Genomic DNA, 25,173 nt, shown 5'->3' on the forward strand with positions numbered 1-25,173 from the left:
AGCAGGGTTTGTTAACTCTTTACATAGGCACGCTAGCTGCTTTCACCAGTTTTACATCTATGCTAAGCTAAGCTGGCTGGCTGCAGGCTGCATTTTCATATTAAACAGACAGATAGGAGAGTGGTATCAGTCTTGCTATCAGAAGGGAAATAAAGCATCTATTAATAGAGAACTTTAACCCTACTTTTTAAAATGTGTTTCTTTTTTGCATTTTCATGGCCACATGAATCAGAGTTGAAAAAAGATATTGGCAGTTGTTTGTTTGTTCACTTCTTTATCTTATATAAGGCAACAGATTAATACAAATAAACACATGTCTATATGATGACATATCATATACCTTACCAAAATGACAAACAGAAGATTGTTGTGCCACAATTTTACTGAACAGAATAAAGGCATTAATTATCTGAGCACAATTTTCATCCCCAACATAATAATTATTTTGTTGCATTTATGCTTTTGTTGTTCCCTCCAAATAAATACACACACGTCATATTAAACATGCATCAGCAAGAAGATTGACTGTTTCTGACTACTAGTCATTTTAAATGCAGGTTTAAAATCAGGTTGAATTCCAGCGTGTGTGGATCATCAAGTCATGAAATTAAGCTACTTTTTACTGAGGACGTTATTGAGGAGCCTGAGAACAGACGCTGCTCTGTAGTCTGATACAGTATGGCACTAAAACAAAGTTTAATCATATTACAGTCATTAAATTAACAGCCACAAATTTACATTACCTCATCGGCATGCATCCTGCACCAAAAAAAACAAAAAACAAACAGTATTAGAATTGTTGCATCTTTCTTTCACTCATTTTTAAAACAAATGCACATGTTAGCCAGAGCAAGGCCTCTGGACACAAGGCAGTGGCACTCATGCCAGTTTTATCCACAGGGGGCACCAGAATCAGCACAAGCTAAAGGTTCACAAGCTGCTATATGTGACACATTGTAAAATGATTGTGAATGTGAAGCAGGTTTTGTTTGTCTCTTCTTTACTCTCTTCATCTACATCGCAATACTTTCAATATTTCCACAAATGTCACATTAAACAGAATGTAAGACATTCGGAAGATATCCTTTATATAGCGCATGTAACTCCAGCTTTGATTGCATCTCTTTCACATGTAGATTTATTCTGGATATGCCGACACTTCTCTCACTTAAGCATATAAAACTCCTGACGCTCTCGAGTTGAACAGCAACCGTTAAACTTTCCCTCCTCTTAATCTTTCCCTCCGTTCCTCTTCTCCCTGTCCATTATTCTCTCCTCACATTGTTCCTGCGGCCCTTGTGTTGCTGTCAAAGAGCCTTTCACAGGGCGCAGTGGAGGCCACACATAGAAACCTGACACACACACACACACACACACACACACTCAAAAACACAGTGTATGTGAATGTGCAGTTAATAACAACAAAGGTGTGGTCTCTCAGTAAAAAAACAGACAGACACTACGCACTCCCTCATCTATCACCACACACACTCGTGTCAGGGTCTGTTTTAGGGGAGGAGGGTGACGCGTGAATTTGAGCTCAATGTTGCATTCCTCCCCTTGTCACCGTGGCGACCACCCCATCCCCTCTGACCCCCTCTATGTTAGAGAAACTCAGAGCTGCACCCCAACTCTCTGAGACCCAGAGAGTGTTGGAGGCTTACATATATGATGAAATATACAGACAGAAAAACACCACACCACACCAAGTACACTCGGAAATAGACCTTTGATTTAATTTTGGTAAGGTGACTGATGACTCTTTCTTCTCCCCCTCGTCCAGACGGGTTCGGGGAAGACCTACACCATGGGAACCGGCTTCGACGTCAACATCGGAGAGGAAGAGCTCGGTATCATTCCCCGCGCCGTCAACCACCTGTTCAGGGGGATCGAGGAGCGCATACAGGCTGCCACCGAGCAGGGCAAGCCTGTTCCTGAGTTCAAGATCAACGCACAGTTCCTGGAGGTGCAAACACACACACACACACACACACACAGAGGAAGGCAAAAATTGAAGTATTTCTCAGGATCTCAAATAAAGATGCATTTATCAGCTCTCAGACTCAACTCAAGACTAAAGGCGTCCAGTTCACTGAAGGTCCATCAGTTAGATTAAGCTACAGCGTTCAGACAGCAAGGGGTCAAAGGTCGATCGGGGTGCAGTGATTTTAAGTTGTCAAAGCATTCAGATGACCCTGCAGCCATTAAACTGTCATTAGTCTGTCTCTGCTGTCAGCTCCCAGATTTATTTTCAACTGCCAACCGCTGCCAACTGTCCGCTAACAGCTGGTGAGGAAGCAGCTGAGGGGAGGAGATGAGGCTGGGAAGTGATAATTACATTGATCACGCAGTGAAAACAGTATTGATAATCCGAATCTTTTGTTCTGTCTTTCTGTTTTCATTGATCTGATACATTCTCTTCAGCTGTATAACGAGGAGGTGTTGGACTTGTTCGATTCGACACGAGACATCGAGGCCAGGAAGCAGAGGTCCAACATCAAAATTCACGAAGACGCCAACGGAGGCATCTACACCGTTGGGGTGACCACTCGCACCGTCACCTCTGCAGCTGAGGTCAGCTTCAACACCCCAAAAAAACCACTCAAAACAGCTTCTTCTTTTTTTTTCTCATATCACCACCATCTTTGTCCAGTGGGCATACTTACCATGTATTCTGTGGAGGAATTAGTCCTCATGAGAGCTGATCATAGCAAAGTGACACTGCAACACTGTCTCTGTTTGAATGATTTAAAATTTGAGGAAGAAAACAGAAAATATGTCACCTTTGCCTGCAAAAACCCAAACAATGGTTTCTCTGTATGTAACTTTCCGTGACAATATCATCTTAATGAACTTCTGGTGTGGGTCTGACCTCCGCCCAAAGATGTCCGCAACGTTTGAATAAACCCTTTGTGTTGTCTTTTTTTCCTGCCTCTGTCTCACAAGATTCAAGATAAAATTCCAATTTAATTGTCATTATAAAAAAATGCATAATTAAGTTATATTTTTAGTCCCTTTAGGCGTCTCACAAAAAAACAGAAGTTTCTTTTGATCTCTCTTCAAACAGATGATACAGTGTCTGAAGCTGGGCGCCTTGTCTCGTACCACCGCCAGCACCCAGATGAACGTCCAGAGTTCGCGCTCCCACGCCATCTTCACCATCCACCTGTGCCAAGTTCGAGTCTGCTCTCCAGATAACAACGTGCGTACTCCAACACGCAGCAGGGGCTCTCTGCTGCCACTGCACATGTTCCAGTAAAATATTCAAACTCTGGCACCTGTTAAAAAAAAGTGTAATCCTCGTATTTATTTTGCGTTCTGCTCTTTCTCTTCCAGGATAATACGACAGACAACCGTCTAACAAACAGCTCTGAGATTAATGAGTTTGAGACGCTGACAGCCAAGTTTCACTTTGTAGACCTGGCTGGTTCTGAGAGGCTGAAGAGAACTGGAGCTACAGGAGACAGAGCTAAAGAGGGCATCTCCATCAACTGTGGGCTGGTGAGGAAACTCGGAGCACATCTGATTCTGTGGTGGACATTTCATATTATTCAGTGATGTGCAGTCACAGATCACAGTCATGTATCATATGGATTTATTTGAGTGTGAATGAGTGAATCTTCAATTTACTCTTTAAACACTCACATCAACACTGTGGAGCAAGAGTGCCCCCAGGTGGCCAGAACCTGAACCGCACACTTGATTTCTTTCTCTAGAAGTACCACTACCTGTTGCTTCCCTCAAGTACAAATTAAAATATTCTTGTGTATTTGCTCTTTCTGCAATATCCGAAATTGTTTTTACCCTAAAAATATCCACAAGCTTGTGTTTTCTGAAATAAAGCTCCTCTCCTGTCTTTCTTTCCATAGCTCGCTTTGGGAAACGTCATCAGCGCTCTGGGCGACAGGAGTAAGCGCTCCACCCACGTGCCTTACAGAGACTCCAAACTGACCAGGCTGTTACAGGACTCACTGGGTGGCAACAGGTTTGTGTCATCTTTGAAATCAGCGACTGAGCCACACGAAGTATCAGTGCTGCTGCGAGTGTTAAATATACCTCACCAGTCTTGCATTCAAAACACTTTTACTTGCATTTACTCAGAAAAGTATCAAAGGACTGTAATTTCTCTTTTAACAACCTGTTATTCTCCCACAACACAATTGAGATTAACATCAGATCAGCTACAGTTGGCTGCAGTTAGCGGTCACTCTGGTGATATGCTGCCCTTCTCCTATGTTTGCATGTAAACTAGCACAAAGTAAAAAAAAATGTTTTAAAGAAGCTTTAAAAGGCATTTAGAAGCTTAGAAAATCAACATTTTATGTGCCTTAAATGTTTCCATCATAATCCAATAAGATTCCTGATCAACATTCTTCATTTGTCTGTTCCTCAGTCAAACAATGATGATCGCCTGTATCAGCCCGTCAGACCGGGACTTCATGGAGACCTTGAACACTCTGAAGTACGCCAACAGAGCCCGTAACATTAAGAACAAGGTGGTGGTGAACCAAGACAGAGCCAGCCAGCAGATCAGCGCCCTGAGGACGGAGATAGCACGTCTGCAGATGGAGCTGATGGAGTACAAGACGGTAAGAAGGCAGAAGGGAAGTGTGGAAGGTGGTAGAGATGAAATTGAAGACAAAATCATGAGTAGAACACGCATTTGAGGATATTAATTGACCTGTGTGATGCCCAGGGGAAACGTATGGTGGGTGAAGATGGCATGGAAGGCATCAACGATTTGGTCCATGAGAACTCCATGCTGCAGACGGAGAACAACAACCTGAGGGTGAGAGTGAAGGCCATGCAGGAGACCATCGATGCCCAGAGAACCAGACTCACACATTACCTCAGTAACCAGGCCAACCAGGCCCTGGCTAAAGCAGGTGAGCACCGGGAGAAGACTGCTCTATTAAAAAAAAAAACGCAAACACACTAAATAGACAGCAACTGAGTAAAAGGACTTAGTTACGTTCCATCAATGCTATAATAATGCTATAGTCGAGCTGAAGTAGAATCCCGCGCCTGCTGTTACCCTAACTAATTACCTGATAATGTAGGTAGCTGCTTGGATTAAGCTATGTGCTCTGGCATATACAGTGTATTTCTTGCTATCTATTAGCCTACTGGATAGCCTAGCCTTATTATTTTTAGGAGTAGCATGTGATTATTTTTCATTTTAGGTAAAAACAGTCAATTTCCATTTAGTTTGCTGGAGGCCATTAGCAGGAGTCTGCAGCCATAATAGCTGCTATGACTAAGACCTACTTTAAGCTAAATGCTAAAGTAATTGGCTGGAATTGTATGCTAGCATGCTCACGTTCTGAATTAGCAGGTTTGTTTACATGGTTCCCCGCCTCTGATCCTAGGTGAAGGCAACGAAGAGATCGCAAACATGATTCAGAACTACATCAAAGAAATCGAGGAGCTCAGGTACGGAGTCACAGCATTTTTTTTTTTTACTTTATTTTACTTAAATGCTTTAGTGTTATTCAATAAGCAGTCATCTTAAACTACAGAAATACATGTCAGGAATTCAAACCTAAAATGTCTATTGCTGTTATTTTCCATTGAGATAAATCTCTGTTGAAAGTTTTATAGCAATCGAAAACACTTGTTTATGGTGTGTGACAGTAACACTTTCAACTTGCTCTTGCAGAGCTAAACTTCTTGAAAGCGAGGCCGTGAGCGAGAATCTCAGGAAGAGCTTATCTCGGGCCTCCACGCGCTCCTCGCTGTACGGCGGGCCAAGCTCCTTCTCCTCCTCCCTCCTCGCCCCTGAGAAGGAGGCCAGCGACGTCATCGAGATGGCCAAGAAAGACCTGCAGAAGCTTAAGAAGAAGGAAAAGAAGAAGAAGAAGAGGTGTGGGATTTGTGTCATTCTTTTCCCTTTTTTTACTTATTTACAACATTTTTAAGAAAGGATGGTGTTGAATCGTGTGTACTTCCTTGGAGGTGAGTTAGACGAGACGAACATTGTGAAGAATCTGAAAAGAGAGTCTGTTGTCATGGCGAGGGTGTGTTTCATGGTGTGTTGTGGGTAATTATCTCCCGGCTCCCTGCATTAGCAGTTTGCACCCTGATGTTTCTTTAATGGAATGATGGCAGGATAGAGACAAGATGATAATGACAGCTATTAATGTTGTTCTGCCACGCTGCAGGACACTTATTATCCCTTATTTCTTTTCGAGGGCGTATCTGTGCATTTCGATTTCTTTTTTTGTGCGAGGGGCCAGCTTGAGATCTGCTCATGAGAAGTGAGGAAATTGAATCTGTGACCTCGCAATTTAAGCAAAATCTGTCTATGTCACTTGCATCGCCACAATCAGGATTCATGGTTTGTGAGAGTCTCCGCACTCACACTGATCTTTCTTGCTGCTCTCTTTCTCCCGTCTTGCGATATTCCCTCACCTGCCCCCCGACTTCTGCGGGCCTGTCTGCCTCCTCCTCTACCTCCTCCCCACCTCCACACCTCACCATCCTCACCCCATCCCAATCTCTCTGTCTCCGAAGACTAAGGCAATACGAGGAGAACCACCACCACACGCCTGTCGAGCACGCCAGGTTTGCTACATCCCACCTAGGAGCGGGTCGAATCTGAAACTGGCTCAATTGCCTGCGGTGCAAAATGTGCGCCATGTAATTGACAGGGTTTCAGTTGATCGTTGACCTGGGTCCGAACCTAAATCCTTCCTCTCTGAGCTCCTGAAGTTACTAATCTCTAACTTCTTCTGCACCTACAGGTGGTTTACACTCCTGGAGGGAAGCAGATATTTTAACTAGCTCTTACCTCTTCCACTTAACCCTTTGTGTTGTTGCTTTTTTCCTGCTTACCACACACAGAAAGATGTTGATCAGATCTCATCATGAGCAGTGTCTGAAAAGTTGATAGAGTACAAATAAAAAGAATGATGCTCTGTGGAATTTGGTCAACAAGTCGTGTGTAGAAGCCCCTCCAATGAAAGTAGTATGTAATGTGTATGGTGGATCGTGATCAGTTAATCGTTCTGTCTTTCCCAGTGTGCCCCCTCATGCATTCACAGTGAAATCATCCATTAATCAACACTGGTTCCCCACCTGCTCCTGATCTGATCAAGTGTATAATCATTTGCATGTGCACCTCACCTGTCATTGCTGCAGTTTGAATTGCAGTCAGCTCCAAATCTGACCTTCTTTGATGACTGTGTCTTGGTTGGTGGGTGGCTGACAGTTCTTTCCTCTTTCAGTGTCATCAAAGAGGAGCTGCCAGACAACGAGCAGGAGCGAGGAGGCAACGATGAGGCAGAGATGGTAGGTGGAGAATCACTTAAGCCATATTTGGGGACTGGGGTCTAAATTTCCAAAAGTACTAGTATAGGACAGGATGTAGAACGGGCCTTATTGTCACTACATGTAAGTAATTGTGCTGATTTACCTTTAATATCAAACTGTGCATATAAGGGGGCCTGAAAATAGCCCAAGTCCCAAAGAAACTGTAACTTTTTTGGGTCGAAACTAATAGGGAATCAAAACGAGCTGTAAATTTCAATCACTGAAATCAAATGCTGGATTGCCGATTCTACTCAATAGTTTTCTCTCCACCCACACTTACCCTGTGTAGAGAAAGAAACTAACTGCTACCACAGATAACAATGACAGTGTTCTGGAGTTTTCATTTTCCCTCATTGATTTGTTTGGGAAGAGGTTTTACCCAGGACAGAGTTTGTGTCTTTTTTTTGTTTGATTGTTGAACATGTAAATACAATTTTCAGGGCTTAAAACCAATGATCTGTTGATTTTTACCACTCCAGATAGTCGAACAATATCAGAGCTATCAGTGGTGGAATAAAAATTTAAATCAAATTGGGTGACCTTCAAGTCAAAGGAATCATAGGAGAATTGTGCTTTTACATTGCTGATTCACAAATTTGTATTGCCTTCTTCATGTGTGTGCTGGTATGTTGTCAGGAGGCCAGTGACCACGAAGAGGGCGAGGACGCTGATGAGGAGGATGACTCTGAAGAGGCAGGAGATGAGACCTCTGAAGAGTCTGAGACTGAAGAACTGGATGAGAAAGGTAGCAAGAAATTATGTACAGCCTGTTTTCTTAAGTCATAATTAGTAATAAAATGGAGGAAGCATGGGGATCTGATGATACTTTGGTGTGGCAGAAAACGTCCAGGCCGACCTGGCCAACATCACCTGTGAGATCGCCATCAAGCAGAAGCTGATAGATGAGCTGGAGAACAGCCAGCGGCGCCTGCACACTCTCAGGCAGCAGTATGAGCAGAAGCTGATGATGCTGCAGAACAAGATCAAAGACACACAGCTGGAGAGGGACAGGGTGCTGCACAATATGGGTAAGAGACACAACGACAGATGTAAGATAAACTTGAAAGATTGAACAAAGGGTCTGTCTTTCATCGTTTTCTTGTTCATCTCCAGGCTCAGTGGAGACGGGTACTGAGGAGAAGGCCAAGAAGATCAAGGTAGAGTACGAGAGGAAACTGAGCTCCATGAACAAAGAGCTGCAGAAGCTCCAGTCGGCTCAGAAGGAGCACGCCCGCCTGCTGAAGAACCAGTCGCAGTACGAGAAGCAGCTCAAGAAACTGCAGCTGGATGTGACCGAGATGAAGAAGACCAAGGTAAGTGGGTTTTCTTTTTTCCACTTTCTCTTTCACACATCGCACTTTTCTTGATGCAGGGCTGATTTTCTCCTGCTGTGTTGCATCTTGGCCACCAGGTGTCACTGATGCGTCAGATGAAGGACCAGCAGGAGAGAAACCGAGCTGCAGAGTGCAGGCGGAACAGGGAGATCGCCTCTCTGAAGAAAGACCAGCGCAGGGCAGAGGTGAGAGGGATGGAAAGATTCAAACAGAGCTGTTTATTACCTTATTTTCCTGTTTGTTTTTACTTTTTTTTTTTCATAGTACTTTTTACACATATGCAAAACACATAAAATCAAGATTTTAGTTGTTTTTTGTGTTTCAAAAGTAAAAATTCCTTTCTATTTATTTATTTATTTATTTATTTATTTATTTATTTATGTATTTATTATATAGGTTGCTTCTTGTCTTGAATATCAGCCACCCTTCACACCCCCACTAAGGATGACATGATATTCATTTCTTCTCATAGCATCAACTGAAGCAGATGGAGGCCCAGAAACGACAACAGGAGCTGGTTCTTCGCAGGAAAAATGAAGAGGTGAGACACAAAAAAAGTCTCATTGGCATCACAACAATATCCGCTTGTGTTTCACTGAAATACGGAATGTAACGCTCTCTTTCATGACCCGTGTCAGGTGACAGCTCTCAGGCGGCAGGTGAGGCCCGTGTCCGGGAAGGTGAGCAGGAAGGTGAGCCTACCTGAACCTCTCCAGGATCCGTCACATCGAGCCACCCCAGCAAGGATGCATACCTATGGAGTGTCCTCATCTAATGGAGCCAGGTGTGGAATCTGAGTGTGTGAATGTGTGTTAAGGTTATTATCACACAGTTTGGTTTTAAAAATTCCAACAGAGCCAAGTCTTGTTCCTCAGGAGTTCCCCAGTGCGGATGGGAAGTGCCTACCTCAGCAGGACAGCCAGGGCCAAGTGGCAGTCGCTGGAGAGACGTGTCAGTGACATCATCATGCAGAGGATGACCATCTCGAACATGGAGTCAGATATGAACAGACTGCTGAAGGTAACGCATCATGTCAAAAGATTAAAGATGGCTGTGGAGAAATAAAGAAAGATGACTGTGTTTTTCTGTCACTACATACATGAAAAATGACATTTTCCTGTGAAAAATGTTTGGTATATTTTGTACACACCCTTTCTATGGCAGTAAATATTATGAGCTTCATACGATAGTTCCTTCTGTCTCCTCTTCACTCCATCTCTCTGCACTCTCCAACTGCTATAGCAACGGGAGGAGCTGACCAGACGGAGGGAGCGGGTGTCCAGAAAGAGAGAAAAGATGGCAGTGGAGGGTGCAGACGCCGACCGCTCCCTGGCTTCTCTAAACGAGGAGCTGGAATCTTTGAGCGCTAACATCGACTACATCAACGACAGCATCGCAGACTGCCAGGCCAACATCATGCAGATGGAGGAGGCCAAGGTCAGGGGGTGGAGAATCACAGAAACCCATGAGTTTTGTTGAAAGAAAAGTAGGGATTTTTACCCTGGCAACAATGCCAAAGTTGGAGTTTTCAAAGTTATTCATAAGTTGTGGCACGTTGACTCCATAAACACAGTTAATAACGGTACACAGTGCTGTGTCATGCTACCTCATTACCTAGTATATGTTTGTACTGGATTTTAGCCCTCAGGCTGGAGTTTAGTCCTCAGGCAAACAATAGGGAAATATTTTCAATAAAGTTTGTACTGAGTTTAAGAAGGTGATGTTGGGCACACTTTGTTACCTTTGGACAGATCCAGGTTAGCTGTTTCCCTTCTGTATGCTTATTTTCCTAAACTGTATGCTTATGCTATATTTACAAAAATATTTAAGAGTGTATTATCTGTGTACACTACACTGAAATACATTGCCCTACATCTTAGTTTCTTGTGGTGTGTCTTTCTGAATGTGGTCTTGTTCTTGGCTACAGGAGGAAGGAGACACGGTGGATGTGACGGCTGTGATCAGCTCTTGTAATTTATCAGAGGCCCGCTTCCTGCTGGACCACTTCATGAACATGGCTATCAATAAGGTACCGACAGCCCTTGCTGACCTAGTGCTATTTCAGTCATAATGTTGTTAGTGTGTTCTTGTTTGCTTTCACGTACTAACAACAGGTAAGGACAGGTTTCTGTATTTGTCTGGAACCAACTTATTTAGTCTGTATGAGTCTGATTGCATTGTGATTGCTGGCTTGTTGCTGTTTGTTGCTGCGGCAACTTGTGTGCGGTCTGCTCATCGTGATGTAGCTTTCGTAGCCGTGACTCCATAATAAGATTGAATTCAATGAGACTTTAAATGGAGCGACTTGATTGAATTAAGTTTCAATTAGATTAGATGAGATTAGATTTGATGAAACCAAATTGGCCCAGCGAGGAAATACTTTCAGCCCAGCAGCAAAGAACAAACACAGAGGCGGAGATCATTACAACAACATTAAACAGCTAATGTTAAAGACACGGAGCCGTCATGAGGTTTGTTTCTCCAATGATAATCTGCCTGCTGTGTGGTCATTGTCAGGGTCTGCAGGCATCACAGAAGGACTCCCAGCTGAAGGTGATGGAGGGCAGGTTGAAGCAGACTGAGATCAACAGTGCCACCCAGAACCAGCTGCTGTTCCACATGCTGAAGGAGAAGGCAGAGATCAACCCGGAGCTGGACGCTCTGCTGGGCAGCGCTCTGCAAGGTGGGAAATCACCGACAGATCACCTGAACATGTCCAGCACATTCACCTTTTTAATCAGCATTTCTTTTCACCATATGGCTTGATTTTATTTTGAAGGCCTCACTGTTCTTTGAATTGATAAATTGTCATGGATATATTGATTAAAGACAAAACGTCTGTTTTTCATTGAATTCTCTATGATACAAAAAGCAGGCCCTTTGAAATAAAAAAATAGCCATCTTTTCATCTTTGGGTTTGATTTTTGATTTGGTTGTTTTCTTTGTTTGTTGTGTTGGTGTTAACTCAGAGTTAGGTTACCTGTCACCAGGTGAGTACAAGATGCATAGCAATGTGGCTGTGTTTGAAAGAGCGTGGCACATGCGCACTACAAGACAAACATGTAATTAAACTAAAGGATCCAATTTCTTCTTCTTCTTCTTCTTCTTTTTTTTAACCTCAAAAATATATGAAGACTCCAGATGTAGTTGTATTGTAGTTGATATTCCCAAGGTCACTCTCTGACCATTGTATTTCTCTGTATATGAAATGCTTTAAAGGGACAGATCACCCCCATATCTAAAATACATATTATATCTCCTACCTGTGTAGCTGTTTATCCATCTAAGTCGTTTTGGGCAGATTTTTTCTACAGCTGATAACTGGGTAACCCTCACCAAAACAATCATTATGTATAAATAGCGCTACAGGTGAGAGGAGATGTATTTTTAATTTTGGTTGAACTCTCCCTTAAAATGTGCTAAACTAGAGTAAGAATTCTTGTAGTGTGCATCAACTTTCAGACCTCCTTTAAAAAAAAAAACTAACCCAGTTGCGGTAACTCTGCCACACCGTGCATGATGTGTTCAGTTACCCCACCTGCTAGCAAAGTCCCACTGACTCAGGTTGTCGTCACTAAAACTAAACAGCAGAATGAATCCACGCTGCCGCAGGAATCAAAGTGAAAGCCTTGTGTGCACAGCAGTTTGTGTCCCAGTGTCTTTGTGTTCTTCTCTCATGCTTCCTTCATTCTTCCTGTACACAGGACGCATTACGCAAATACAACACCGTAGCTTTTCAGTCGCCACTAATGAGATCTGATTGTCCCCCTTTACCTTGTTATGACCTGCTGAAGCTGTAATCGCTGTTGTGCTTTAATGTTTAGCTTTCTGTATTATTTGTTAGCATATATTTCACCATTAAAGGTCCCATATTATGTTCATTTTCAGGGAGATACTTTTTATTTTGATACACATTATTTTCCTCATACTTCACTGCAGTACCTCTATTCACCCTCTGTCTAAATGCTCCATTTAAGCGCCTGTCTGTATGAGGCCCTTCTCCTGAATAGCCAAGTCTGCTTTAATTGGACTGCTTTCATGGGCCTGAGCAGGCACCGCCCACCATGTTTGTACATCAGCACTGCCTGTGGCTAAGGGCGGTGAATGTATAGTTGTGACATCACTACTTTATGGAAGCTTTGAGCTTTTCCGCATTGATTGAGCATTTTGATACATTCACAGTATTTGCACAGCACATAGACTTGCTTTATTATACCAGAAATATGTTCTACAGTATGGGGCCTTTAAGGATAGAAACAGACATTGGTTTGCAATCAAAGTAAGAAATTCTGTTTTTTACTATGATTGTTTTATTGCACAGAGAATGGAGATGACAGCAGTAGTGACGAGTCCGCCCCCAGTCCAGCCACGGAGGGCAGGTAACGCTAAACACACCTTTTAAACTTTTCCACATTAAAATAGTCAGTTTGTGTTTTCAAGTGTCATGTTTACAAGATTCAAAGTGGGATTAACACAGATGGGACTGATAACACTGATTGTGACTGAAGTCTGTTTAGGTGTGTCACTTGGTGTCATACATGCTGGCGCACCGGGACTCTTAAATGGAACGAGCCATCGTTTTTCAACCACAGCTATACTTTGTGTTCAGTTGATTGGCGAATGTTAGCATGCTTACTAAGATGATAAACAAAATATATATTTATTACCTGCTTAGCATTAGCATGTTAGCATGTGTGGGGTGTAACTAATAGATCACCTCTGACTTTGTTTCAGCACACTGGCGTCAGATCTGATGAAGTTGTGTGGTGAAACCAAACAGAGAAGCAAGGTACTGTACTGTGCGATACACATGCTGATACACATACTGTATATAGGCTAATTATATACAAATCCATGATGCAACCTATTTGATGTCCTGTTTTGCTCTCTAAAACTACAACTTTGCTCCCTACCACAGTAGTTGTTCATAGGACTTGGAATAATGACTAACTGGTCCATTAACTTGTGAGTCAGCCGAGTATTGAGCCATACTATTTTGGTCCCTCAGGCTCGCAGGCGGACCACCACCCAGATGGAGCTGCTGTACGCCAGCAGTGGGGATCTGTCCTGTGAATCCCCCACCGGAGACTTCTCGGCCCCTCTGCTGCCTCTCTCGGAGCGTCTGGAAGCGCCGACGGACATGCAGGGTCACACACTTGGTCAGACCCCTGACCGCGAGCAAACTGTTTCCCCATCTGCACTGTCTGCGCGGCCAGCTGCCATGTAAGAGTTTAAGGCATCGTTTCTCAGTGGGAGACAAATATCTCAAGACGTCTCTCTCCATTTGAAATGTTGATTATTTATTTTGGTGTTGATATGACTGAATATGACCCCTGTTATTCTTTTTGTTGTTTGTTTTTGTCTGTAGTTCTGGATCCAGGTCACCTACAGGGACTGAGAGGAGGCAACTGGAGCGCTCGCCCCTCAGCCGGAGAAGGGTGCAAGAGAAAGGACCCACGGTGACGCACATCCCAGCACCAATACTCACTTCTCCGCATAACACGGCAGAGGCTAAAACTAAAGGCAGTGACTACAAATCCATGTAAGTGAGAGGAACTATCATGTTTACATGTTTGTCTCGTCCTCAAGTCCTCTCAACTGAGAGGTAATTAATAATGTATCGTATTACTTATTGCGCAAATTGACTTTTTCTCTTTCTGTAAGCACAGAGAAAAAAAATCTTTATATTTTAATGGACTTCAGTTGCATGTTACTTTGTTTGCTTTCTCAGGTTGGAGGAGTCTCCTGTACTTGAAGGCCATAGGTAACGTTCATGACCTCATTTATCTCTAACTATTTTAAAATCCAGACATATCTTATACATATCTTGCTGTGATTATGTCATGGGTATTACAGAGGTGTGATCAACCCCGTGACGGCCCCGAAGAACAGCCGCGGGGCCAAACTTCAGTGTGTCTACGTTGCGGAGGGCCACACCAAACCCGTTCTCTGTGTAGATGCGACAGATGATCTGCTCTTCACAGGATCCAAAGGTCAAAAATGACAAAAATAATGAACAGCTTTCTTTGAAAAAAAGTGTTTTTGTCTGTTTTCTAACATGTGCTTCACATGCTGTCATTTGCAGACCGTACATGTAAAGTCTGGAACTTGGTGACGGGTCAGGAGATCATGTCTCTGGCAGATCATCCCAGCAGCGTTGTCTCTGTCAGGTGCTAATATAAAAGCAACTGTGCAAGTTAAATAGTACAAGTATGGAAGTGCTTTTGATGAATGTTAAATTCTGCCTGTTTTCCTTTTTTTTGTTGTTTCATTTCAGGTACACCTCTAGTCTCGTCTTCACTGTTTCCACTGCTTACATCAAAGTCTGGGACATACGAGATTCTGCCAAGTGTATCCGCACGCTCACGTAAGTAACACCATTTCTTCTTCCAACATCTTCACAGCCGTCCCATATTATGCTCATTTTCAGTCTCATTTTTTATTAAGGGTGTCAAAAAGAAAAGGTTTTCATGCTTTAACATTTAAAAAAATCATTATTCCTCTCATACTGTCTATTGCTGCAGCACCTCTATTCACCCTCAGCCTGAATGCTCCGTTTTAGTGCCTGTCTCTTTAAGGGCCCCCTCCTGAAAAGCCCTGTCGATTGTGATTAGCCAGCTCTCGCTGGCCTGAGCAGGCACTGCCACACCGCCACCACATGTTTCCATATCAGCCGTGCCATTTTTTTCTGACTATATAGCTGTGACATCACAAGCTTATGGAAGTCCTGACGGCTCACTTAAAGACAGTTTCTAATTTCGGGCTGTGTGCGTTCCTTCGTGGATTGAGCATTTTGACATTGAAGTCACAACACTGTTGTTGTTTGCAATCATCTGCCCCCTCAAGTGGTTGCCAGATTGTTGTGCTAATGTTGCTAACGCTAGCTAGCCAGTGTTAGGGCAGTACAGTGAGCCATTTTTTTCCACAAACTGACCACTACCAAGACTCTTGATGCTTTCATGTGATCTAAGTTTAATGCTCCTCATGAGGATTTTGTTGTTCTGTGGGTGTCAGGTCATCAGGCCAGGTGGGCTCTGGGGACGTCTGCTCGTCTGCCAGGAGTTTATCCATCCCTCCAGGAGAGAGTCAGATCAACCAGATCTCTCTCAACCCCTCCGGCTCCTTCCTCTATGCTGCTGCCGGCAATGCAGTACGCATGTGGGACCTCCGCAAGTAAGTTTAAATGCAGATTGCCGTTTTATTTTTACAAACCATTCAGATGGAACAGATTTAATCTCCCTTTCCCTCCCTCCTTTTCAGGTTTGTGTCCACTGGCAAGCTGACGGGCCATTTGGGACCTGTCATGTGCCTCACTGTGGACAAATTAGGCAGCGGACAGGATGTTGTCCTCACTGGCTCCAAAGACCATCATATTAAAGTAAGACAGACAGATGCACGCGCACACACACACACACATACACACACACACACACACAAAACTGTAATTATATTCCCATTGCTGCCTGTGTGCAATGTACTGTTTGTTTTCCAGATGTATGAGGTGGCAGAAGGTGCTCAGGGTAGCCTCAGCTCCAGCCACACGTTCGATCCCACTCATCAGGACAGCGTGGAGTCTCTGGCCGTGCACGGAGACGTTCTCTACAGTGGCTCCAGGGATTATTACATCAAGAAGTGGGACTTGGCTAGTAAACAACTGCTGCAGGTATGACGATACCATGACAGCATGGTTTACATTCATTAATTTTTCCCAGTTTTCAGTTCATTTCAGCTGAATAAATCTGTCAGAAACTACAGTTAAATCTGGCTGTTGTTTCCTCTAGCAGTCTGCCAGTGCTCAGGCAGACTGGGTTAGCGCTCTGGGCGTGGTGCCAGGCTCCTCGGTACTGCTCAGCGGATGCAGAGGCGGGCTGCTGCGCCTCTGGCACGTTGACTCACTTGCGCCCCTCGGCGAGGTCCGGGGACATGACAGTCCCATCAACGGCCTGGCCACCAACGGCAGCCAACTGTTCACCGCCTCAGAGTGAGTCACAAAACAAGCTCATGTGAATTCTTGTGCTTTTAATCATAGTCTGTAGTGATGCGATCCTGTCAATCGTACTAGATCTGAAGCCAGGATTTGGTGTGCTGCTTTTGTTGAACTTTTTCCTGTATGTGTTTTTTTGTCAGTGACCGCACAGTGAAGGTCTGGGAAGCCAAAGGATCTCTGGAGGAAGGAGTCCACTGACGCCCCCTCCATCATAATCACCATAAGACCTGAAATCGAGGTTCGTCTACTGGCTGTTACCCAATCAAAAAGAAGCATATGTGAGGCACCTACATCATCCATGGCACGATGAAGTGTTTGAAAGGCTGATATTTTAGGTCAAGACCAATCACAGTGGAGCCTCTCAAGTCTCCAGAAGAGCTCCAAGGACTGCGGACCTGTTGTGATGGACAGGACCTTTCATAAACAGCTAAAGAAAATGATGATAAAATACAAGTACAGCTGTGGAGTTACAGGAGTCTCTGCTGTGCTTTCTACATTCCTCTCCTCAGCTGAGCGTTAAATAACATGGATACCTTCTATGCACATGGTGAATTTTGCTGGAGCAAAACAAAATGCTTAAATGCTTTGCCTCGTTGCACCATCTGTGTCACAAGACGAGACATGGAGATCTCCTGCTCACCAGCAATAACTGTGAGTCTGTCCTGCGTGTTCACATGATGTGTTTTTTCTCTGCTCTCCAGGTCATTTTGGGTATATGTGTTTGTATGTGTTCTCTGTAACCAAGGACTGAAAGGCTACTGAAACTGTGTATGGTCTTATTTTTCAGCTGTTACTGCCAAACCCACTAGTGGAACACGAGGGGCCTGTCTATGACAGGGAACTTTGACATTTTTCTTCAATTTTCTGCATATTCTGGTATTTTATTCAGTGTTGAAAATGCACAGTGTAAGAATTAGCCACCTCTTAAATTCATACTCCAAACAAATAGGGGGCAGCATATCACATGAGTAACTGTTAACTGCTGCTAATTGATAGCAGTGCGCACTTGGAGCTTGGAAACCAGGGACTGAGCTGGACGGGGCTAGCCGGTTAGCATGGTAATATCAGTATATATGTCTCTGCAACTCAAGATGTTGAAATCATAACTTCAAAGTAGTATCACAAGTATCACAGCTGAACAACAATATTTCATACTGACATTTAAAGGCTATTTATTGAAGCAGTGGAAAAGATCAAATGCAGAAGCTAGCCACACCCAACATTTTTCCTTTAGTTTTATTGCCTATTTAACTAGTCCAGTGAATCAGTCTATCCTTTACAATGGTGTTTACAATGGTTAAATATATGATTTAAAGCTAGTTTCCCCCTCATCAACTCATGTAATTTCCTCTCCTTTCAGAGACTAAGAACGCAGTTACTGCTAGCAGAACTAGCTTAATTGTTAACTTTGAGTTTTGTATACTACATACTGTGTGTATAACAAACTCAGTTGCTGAAATTTTAAATCCAGTAACATGGTAGAGAGACATTGGTGGATTAGCTTTCACCAGCTAGTCTTAACTAGCTAGCATGCGGTCACCACAATCTGATTTTTGCCGCTCGAATTTGATAATGTAGATCTTTGAAAGCTCTCTGGTAAAACAGGTCGCAAAAAGTCACTGAGGGCAGAAGTACTTTTTTCCGAGCTTCACTAGAAAAAAATATTAGTTACCCTGAAGTCATATTTTGCTTTTATTTGTTTCGCACCAGGCAGAAGAGGCTAGCTGTTACACCCTGGTTAAAAGGTGTTTTGACATTTCCTCAGACAGCTTCAGTATTTCAGCCACTGTGTTGTCACCAGTCCCTAATAGCAGCTGGATGTCTTGTGTCAGTATCCTCTAGCTGATACACCGACAGCGTCCAAGTATTTCTAGCCTTAAGTGGTGTTTTAGTTTCCCCGCTGAATGGTTTTACTTTCCTGTCAAGCTTCCCTCTGGCTTCTCTGACCTGCATCTCTTAGGCCTCCGGGAAATGTCCTCTCATGTGTAGGACTTTGATTCTATAAATAAAAAGGTTACCCTCCCGAGTATTTAAAAGCTGAAGCACAACTCCGGCAACAAGTGCTTCTTTTCGGGGACTTCCGCTTGACTCGTGTGGCTGTACAGATGTGAAGCGTTCACGCTGATGAAACCAAGCACCTTTTAAATTCCTAAATCATGGGATACGACACGTGTATTCTGTGAGAGCTGTTGCTTCTGCGAGTTGTGTTTATGTGTGTGGTTTTTTTTCCATCCAAATGTTGTCAAAATTCCATTCTCCATGTACAGTGCTGTTCACCTCTGCTGTCTTAGTGTCTGTGAACTGCACACATGCCGCGGTACCCATATCAAACAGCGTTCAGTCTTTAAAGGGGCACTCTGTGATTCTGGAGTTTTACATTTACGATATTAATGAGGTAATAATACGAACCCATATATTCATATTTTCCATGAATGAATTAAAAGCTGTTCTTAGAGGGAAATAAGGTTCACATAACAGAAGCAAGGAAGGTGGCAGGGTCCGCCAAATATAAACAAAGTCAAACAGTTTGAACTTGTGTTGTCCTTTTAAGGTCAGTTGGTTTATTCGGTTTATTAATTCATGAAGACAAAGAGTTTGTTTAGGCATACAAAATCAGTCAAAGAAGATCTTTATCTTCTGCTTAAAATGTCTTCCCCATAACTACAAAGTGCTCCTTTTAAAATATGGAACAAAAATGCTATTTATTTATTTTTTGGGATTTTTGTAGTTTGCTGTTGTGTCTTCCTTATCAATCAGAGATTTGAACTGATTTCCATCACTTACCTCCATAGATGATGGACTGAAGAATATCTGGGATGGATTTCTCCATAGTCAGAGGGGTATTATCAGTGCCTGTAATAAGTCCTACGAGTAGTGACTGTGGAATCACTGCCCCAAGGTATATCATGAACCCACCGTATCGCGAGTGTCCTGAAAATGTGTCGGAGAAACGCTTGCTTCTGGTTTGGTTGGTGGAGGTAGCGACGCAGTAGTCAGTGGGACTCCAGCAATTGCACTGAAAAATCCAAACTTCATCAGTTTTCTTCCCTGAGTGAAACGGACAGGAACTGTTTTTTTTTGTTTTTTTTGGTCCCACTGACTTGCACTTGAATTGCTAAATGAATAATCCCACAAAAGAAACAATGTGAGCCCTAAGGATCCCGTATTGATAATAAATCAGATATGCTGCTCAAGAATCGTAATTATCCTTTCTAACTGTAGATGTGTCTTATTTTGAAATCCGACTGTAAATCTGCTCTTGTGTAAATACGACTGTTCTCTTTCCTCCTGCTGATTCTCTTTTTTTGTGCAGCATTTCGAGTGATTTGGAATATCAGATGCAGTGTGAAAATAAACTTTAAAGTAAAAAATAAAAAAAAATGTTATTTTGATTTTTTTTCTAATCATGTATTTATGTGTTACGGCCACATGGTGGTGGTACTGTATAATGACAGCTGGCGTACTCGATAAGTCACAATAATGGGTTTGAGGTCTTAGGAACTTTTTTAATTATAAACTTTGTGCTTCTGATCGTAGAAGATGGTTTATGAAATCAGTTACATTTTGCTATTTTAATTCTTCGTATTCTCATTCACATTATTTGTGTTTTGGACTTGTGTCTCCAAAATACTGTTTCATAAAAAGGGGGAAAAGATTAAAAAAAAAAATCACAAATCGCTATACATTATAGTATATAATACAATATATCTCACAAAATCATTACATAATCTCTGGATCCTATCTGCCCCCACTAAATCATCATTTATCTGCAGCTGGCTTAATTACTACTACAGGCGGCAATATCGCATTTGGCGATTTACAGAGCCGGAGAGAGGTGAGAGAGGCGACGAAACTCCCCCCGAAGACACAAATTAATGTGAACAGTGATGGAGGGATCAATATTTAATGTTCAGCTACGCCCGAGCGCGGCAGAGTGTTAATTAGGCTCTCCAGGAGCAGAGCATCGACCTGTGGCCGCCTCGCGCTGCCTCATGTGTTCAGCGTTAAACTTCTGTTGTACTTCATATACCGTCCTAATGAGTGCTTCCACAAGACAACGCACACCCCCACAGTGCCCCTTTCAGTTTGATGGACAACTTATCCTTATTGTACACAGGCATGGAATTGTTACGCAAGAGAACACACACTGGCCATGTTCCAGGGCCACAATCTGATTGGTTCAACACCGGCGGCTTCTTATTTCTGTTTCCTCGAACAAACACGGGATATTTAAGAATGGTGGTAAATGGGAATAAAAACCTGGTTTGAGTCAAAAAAGAAAAAAAAAAAAAAAAAAAAAGCTTTGGTCCACATTGACCGTAGTGACAGGGCGGCCATTTTCCTTTGAGGTCCTGCTCAGAGTGGGAAGCTCAAATCTCAAATGCTGGGACAATGTTATGCTGCGGTCCAGCTGCAAATTGTACAAACGTAGAGAATCTGACAAATTGTTATCGTGTCACCACTTTCCGACTGATCAGCTACTTAAACGCGATGCTGATGAAAATGTGTCAGGACATATTCCGAGCTAAATCAACACATTTGATAACCCTAGCTGACGTTAGCATGCAACCACTTCTAACGCTGCCGTTTGATTACATCCAGTGCATTTCACTTCCAGGTTTAAACAAATGTGTCCAAGATGTGTGCTGATGTTTTAGAATTGATTCATGATTGGTAGGAAGTGGTTGAATGCTAATGTTAGCTATTGTCTAATGGAAGCTAACATGATTATCATATACGTTGTTTTAACTAGAAATACTCCCTGATGTGCATCTGGATTTTTACCGTTGATCGATCAGGAAGCGACAAAATGAAAGCTATTTGTCCGATTGGCTGTTTTTAAACGACTTCCAGCCAGGAGCACAACACCACAACATTGCAAACATGTTCTTGGAAAACACCCGCATGTCTTCCGCAAACAGCTTTCCTTCTCTGTCCGTCCAGCTCCGCCGGATGCTTACTCTTTGCGGGAATACATCTAACTATTCCTATATTCCTGGCAGACTAGTGCACAGGCCAGAAGATCCAGTTCCACCAGAAATCAATAATGACTTCTGGCACGCAGGGCGTGGGCCGAGAGCTCCACTTTCAGTTTTTAATTGTGGCGATGAGTTAGGATAATATATCCTCCCCTAATGTGCTCAGTGAACACAGTGATTGGCCCGTGTGTGTGTGCGGGGCCCCCACCGGATGCTCTGGTTTCACAGTGAAATCCGTCCGTATAATGTGATTTGTACAGCTGCAGGTGCTTTGTGTTTACTGAGGGATTCAAATCAATGCAAGTTCGTTTCTGTGTGAAGCGGCCTCGGACTGGGATCCAGCCCTGTGTGTGGCTGTCCGCGCTTCCCTTTTTACTGTTGTTTGTGCTGAGAATTTGCATAAAAACGGGGAGAGAAAGAGCATTTGTCAGATAGATAATGATGCACTCCACACTTTGGAATGATTGTTTTGGCCCTTAGTTGGTGCGATTTGCTGTGTGTTTCACTGTTTTATTTTTTTACCTTTGGATGAAAACATGAAATCAATATGGGCATCGCGAGCGGCAAGAGAGGTTTTTCCTGGCGTTCCACGAGCTGTTCCCCTCGACACACGGCCAATTTGCATTTCATCTGTGTGACAGACACATGGAAACAAAAGGTGGAATAGGTGCGAGAAGATGTAGCCGAGATAGAAGCAGAAACAGAAAAAGTGGGGCGAGGGGGGGAAGAGAGAGATGAGGCGTAGGGAGGCAGACATGTGGTAGTTAAGGACGTTTATCTGAGCAGCAATGAGGCTCAGGAGGACAGGGTCAATATTCACCACCCGGCCTTCTATCTGCGAGCGTCCGCAGATTGAATCCTCCGGCTAAAAATACCAGCGCTGCTGCTTTATGACCAGAACTGATGAGCCGTGATAGTGCTGCTCGCTCTCTTAATGCGCCTACAGAAATCACCCTTGTCCCCTCTCGACGGATCTCGGTTATCAAGCAAAACAGATTGGGAGGGGACAACATTTATACATTTTTTTTTTTCTTCTTTTTTAATGCGCCCACTAAAGCGTTTTAGCATGAAATTAGAGGGGCAGTGCCGTTTGAAGGGATGACATCTGTGTTTCATTTACTGAAACAGCGTGAGTTTGGTGAGCGGCGTGAAGAGGTGGAGGTGCAGATTATCAAAAAAAAAAAAAAAGAAGGAGAAAAAAAATGATGCGGGAGAACTCGAAGGCTCAAATGACGGCGAGAGGCGTAAAGCTGAAAAGCTGACGGGAGCGTTGAGTCAAGTAGGTGCTCTTGTATACATTGTGCAGAACAAGGCTCTCTCTCCATGTAAGTGCAGGTCAGTATTAATTGTGCTGTGTCAGTGGCTATTAACTCCAGAGAGCGCTCCGGTTGAACCCTGCGTGGTGGAGAGTAAATGAGCACATTAGAAATCATAACTACTGAGAAATGAAGCTGGAGGAGGTGGATAGAAGGCTGCTTCCGCATTTTAACTCACCTGGTTCATTTTTTTTAAAAATGCACTTTTGGGGAAGAAACCAGAGAAACTTTGGGGAAAACTGACCTTGAAGGACACCACAATCTCACACTGTTTTACTTTGTTTCTATGTGGCGGACCCTGCCACATCTCCAGCTTCAAACCGTGTTCTGGTGACCTTACTTTCCTCTGAGGTCAGCTCGTTTATTCAGTTAGGAATGACAAAAAAACATTTCTACGTTTGTTTTGTTACCTCATCAATATAGTTATGATAACGTGGCAAATTCTCCAAAACTACATAGTGCTCCTTTAATGGGTCTGTCTTGTAGCGAGCTCTGGGAAAATCCCATAACTGACATGACAGGGATTTTCCAACAAACTGTACTAGCGTGCAGATGTAGAGATAGCAATTTCAACCCTAACAGGTTGGCTTATCTGCAAAAAAAAAAAGGGGGGAAAAAAAAGAAAAGATGGATTTGTATTTTTTTCACCACAGCTTGCTTTATCAGCAAAAAGTACAAGTCAATGACATCTTAGACAATGTTATCAAGTGCTAGATGGAAAGAAGTAAGTGCAGTGCCACATCAGCTCTCACCTGAGATTAAAAAGTCAGAAAACAAACATGTCGGTGGTGAATGTGCCGCTCCTGGGCGGCCTTCTAACAAATATGCATGAGATTGCTACTGTGGCTGCGTCTAATAATCACGCGAAAGTTTATCCCTAACAAACGGCTCCATGTTTTATGCATGTTTGGGGATTCGGCAGCGAAAATTAAGATGAACGGGCATCAACATTCCTTACAGATAATCTTCCTGGAGCTGTCCAACGTATTACCGAAGTACTTCAACCGCGAAATAAAGAGAGTGAAGTCGAGGGGTGGAAGCTGTCAGCGCTTCGAGCAGTTTAATGAATAACTCCTGGATTACTGTGATTAGAGGATGATGTAGCAGATAGCAATGAGTTACAACAGAACAGACTGGGAGATAATGCATTATTAATCCATTAGACAATGAGGAGTTCATCAATATCCATGGATGGACTTTCTGACCGCTGTCTCCATGAGTCGCTCCCATGACTGATTGATGAATGATTACGTTTGGACTGTCTGTGTTTGAAGTGGTGCGGCTTTTCAAGACTTTACGGCTCGAGCAGCTCGGGGAGCGCACAAACCAAACAATCCACTCATGCGGCACTGCTCGGCATCACATCGAGCGAGGCCGCTCAGGGCTCCGGATTGGGTTTTTATGTTGGTTTTACTGGTGCGCCATGATTTATGTGTACCCAATTGTGCATTTTAGTTTCGTAGCACATCATGTAAATGATTGTAAATGGGAATTTTCCTTCATTTACTTCACGCACAATGAATTGGGATATCCTCAGTTGTTTAAAAAAAAAGAATTGAATCAAAAACATTTCGTGGAAAAGTACGACGACAACGGAGCTTGCGATCAATAAAGGACTATGGATTTCTTTTTTCACCCTTAGCAACTAAGCTAACAAAACTAAAGTTTTTGTCTTTTGTCTGAGAGACTTTTCAGAGCAACACAGAGGAGATAAATATTTACATTTCGACATGGAACATGAACCCTGCATTTTGTACCGGCGCCCTCTAGGGAGCAATAACCAATGGCTGTTCCAACCAAGCCCCGGTCTCCCCCTTTCTGTACGTTTCATAATCATGACGTGATGGGGGTCTACTGAGCAACTGCTCCAAGAGATTTACACACTGATACTGATACCACAACTGTACAACACATTCCCTTAGTTTTGATTATTGAACAGCATCTTTTTTCAGGCATCCGAGCACCAGGGGGCGCTGCGGGGAACAGTTCAGGCAGCGCTGCAGTGTTTGGTGCTGATGTCAGGTGGTGGTGATGACGTGATCTTGGGTCAAACAAAAGGCTCAGTGTGTGTCCACTAATTTTCCACCCCTGTGTGTGTGTGTGTGTGTGTGTGTGTGTGTGTGTGTGTGTGTGTGCGTGAACCCGTCCAGCTCACCCGCCCACGAGGTCGCGGATCAGTGACATGATGTTTGCCCAAAGGTGCCCTAATGGGTTTTTTTTTTTTAGCCACCGTGCCACAAATCCAG

The 25,173-nt window shown here is 43.3% G+C and overlaps 1 protein-coding gene and 1 long non-coding RNA gene across 6 annotated transcripts in view; one reads left to right on the forward strand and one right to left on the reverse strand.

The window, feature by feature from the left end:
• LOC119032821 (kinesin-like protein KIF21A) overlaps positions 1 to 19,997 on the forward strand; it is a 38,480-nt gene extending 18,483 nt beyond the window's left edge. For 2 of the 5 annotated variants that reach the window (XM_037122395.1, XM_037122397.1), the window contains 35 exons: positions 1,784 to 1,966; positions 2,425 to 2,574; positions 3,068 to 3,202; positions 3,337 to 3,501; positions 3,870 to 3,985; positions 4,394 to 4,589; positions 4,697 to 4,886; positions 5,370 to 5,433; positions 5,660 to 5,863; positions 6,514 to 6,564; positions 7,227 to 7,290; positions 7,948 to 8,056; positions 8,151 to 8,339; positions 8,425 to 8,624; positions 8,723 to 8,830; positions 9,118 to 9,186; positions 9,284 to 9,429; positions 9,521 to 9,665; positions 9,888 to 10,082; positions 10,573 to 10,674; positions 11,163 to 11,328; positions 11,615 to 11,635; positions 12,967 to 13,024; positions 13,380 to 13,434; positions 13,654 to 13,868; positions 14,014 to 14,187; positions 14,377 to 14,409; positions 14,502 to 14,638; positions 14,731 to 14,815; positions 14,923 to 15,012; positions 15,660 to 15,818; positions 15,906 to 16,023; positions 16,138 to 16,308; positions 16,427 to 16,626; positions 16,773 to 19,997. In XM_037122395.1, coding sequence (XP_036978290.1) covers positions 1,784 to 1,966; positions 2,425 to 2,574; positions 3,068 to 3,202; positions 3,337 to 3,501; positions 3,870 to 3,985; positions 4,394 to 4,589; positions 4,697 to 4,886; positions 5,370 to 5,433; positions 5,660 to 5,863; positions 6,514 to 6,564; positions 7,227 to 7,290; positions 7,948 to 8,056; positions 8,151 to 8,339; positions 8,425 to 8,624; positions 8,723 to 8,830; positions 9,118 to 9,186; positions 9,284 to 9,429; positions 9,521 to 9,665; positions 9,888 to 10,082; positions 10,573 to 10,674; positions 11,163 to 11,328; positions 11,615 to 11,635; positions 12,967 to 13,024; positions 13,380 to 13,434; positions 13,654 to 13,868; positions 14,014 to 14,187; positions 14,377 to 14,409; positions 14,502 to 14,638; positions 14,731 to 14,815; positions 14,923 to 15,012; positions 15,660 to 15,818; positions 15,906 to 16,023; positions 16,138 to 16,308; positions 16,427 to 16,626; positions 16,773 to 16,830 — 4,521 coding nt within the window. In that variant the 3' untranslated portion in view covers positions 16,831 to 19,997. The remainder of the gene's footprint in view (positions 1 to 1,783; positions 1,967 to 2,424; positions 2,575 to 3,067; positions 3,203 to 3,336; positions 3,502 to 3,869; positions 3,986 to 4,393; positions 4,590 to 4,696; positions 4,887 to 5,369; positions 5,434 to 5,659; positions 5,864 to 6,513; positions 6,565 to 7,226; positions 7,291 to 7,947; positions 8,057 to 8,150; positions 8,340 to 8,424; positions 8,625 to 8,722; positions 8,831 to 9,117; positions 9,187 to 9,283; positions 9,430 to 9,520; positions 9,666 to 9,887; positions 10,083 to 10,572; positions 10,675 to 11,162; positions 11,329 to 11,614; positions 11,636 to 12,966; positions 13,025 to 13,379; positions 13,435 to 13,653; positions 13,869 to 14,013; positions 14,188 to 14,376; positions 14,410 to 14,501; positions 14,639 to 14,730; positions 14,816 to 14,922; positions 15,013 to 15,659; positions 15,819 to 15,905; positions 16,024 to 16,137; positions 16,309 to 16,426; positions 16,627 to 16,772) is intronic. The other 3 variants (XM_037122398.1, XM_037122400.1, XM_037122399.1) reach the window with 3 other exon arrangements.
• Positions 5,442 to 7,265, reverse strand: LOC119032823. Its single transcript, XR_005079053.1, has 2 exons — positions 7,126 to 7,265; positions 5,442 to 5,831 (listed from the first exon to the last, which is right to left on the reverse strand). It is a non-coding gene; the product is annotated as an uncharacterized LOC119032823 (long non-coding RNA).
• Positions 19,998 to 25,173: the final 5,176 nt, after the last annotated feature.

Source organism: Acanthopagrus latus, chromosome 14 (genome assembly GCF_904848185.1).
Source record: "Acanthopagrus latus isolate v.2019 chromosome 14, fAcaLat1.1, whole genome shotgun sequence".
Taxonomy (NCBI): Eukaryota; Metazoa; Chordata; class Actinopteri; order Spariformes; family Sparidae; genus Acanthopagrus; species Acanthopagrus latus.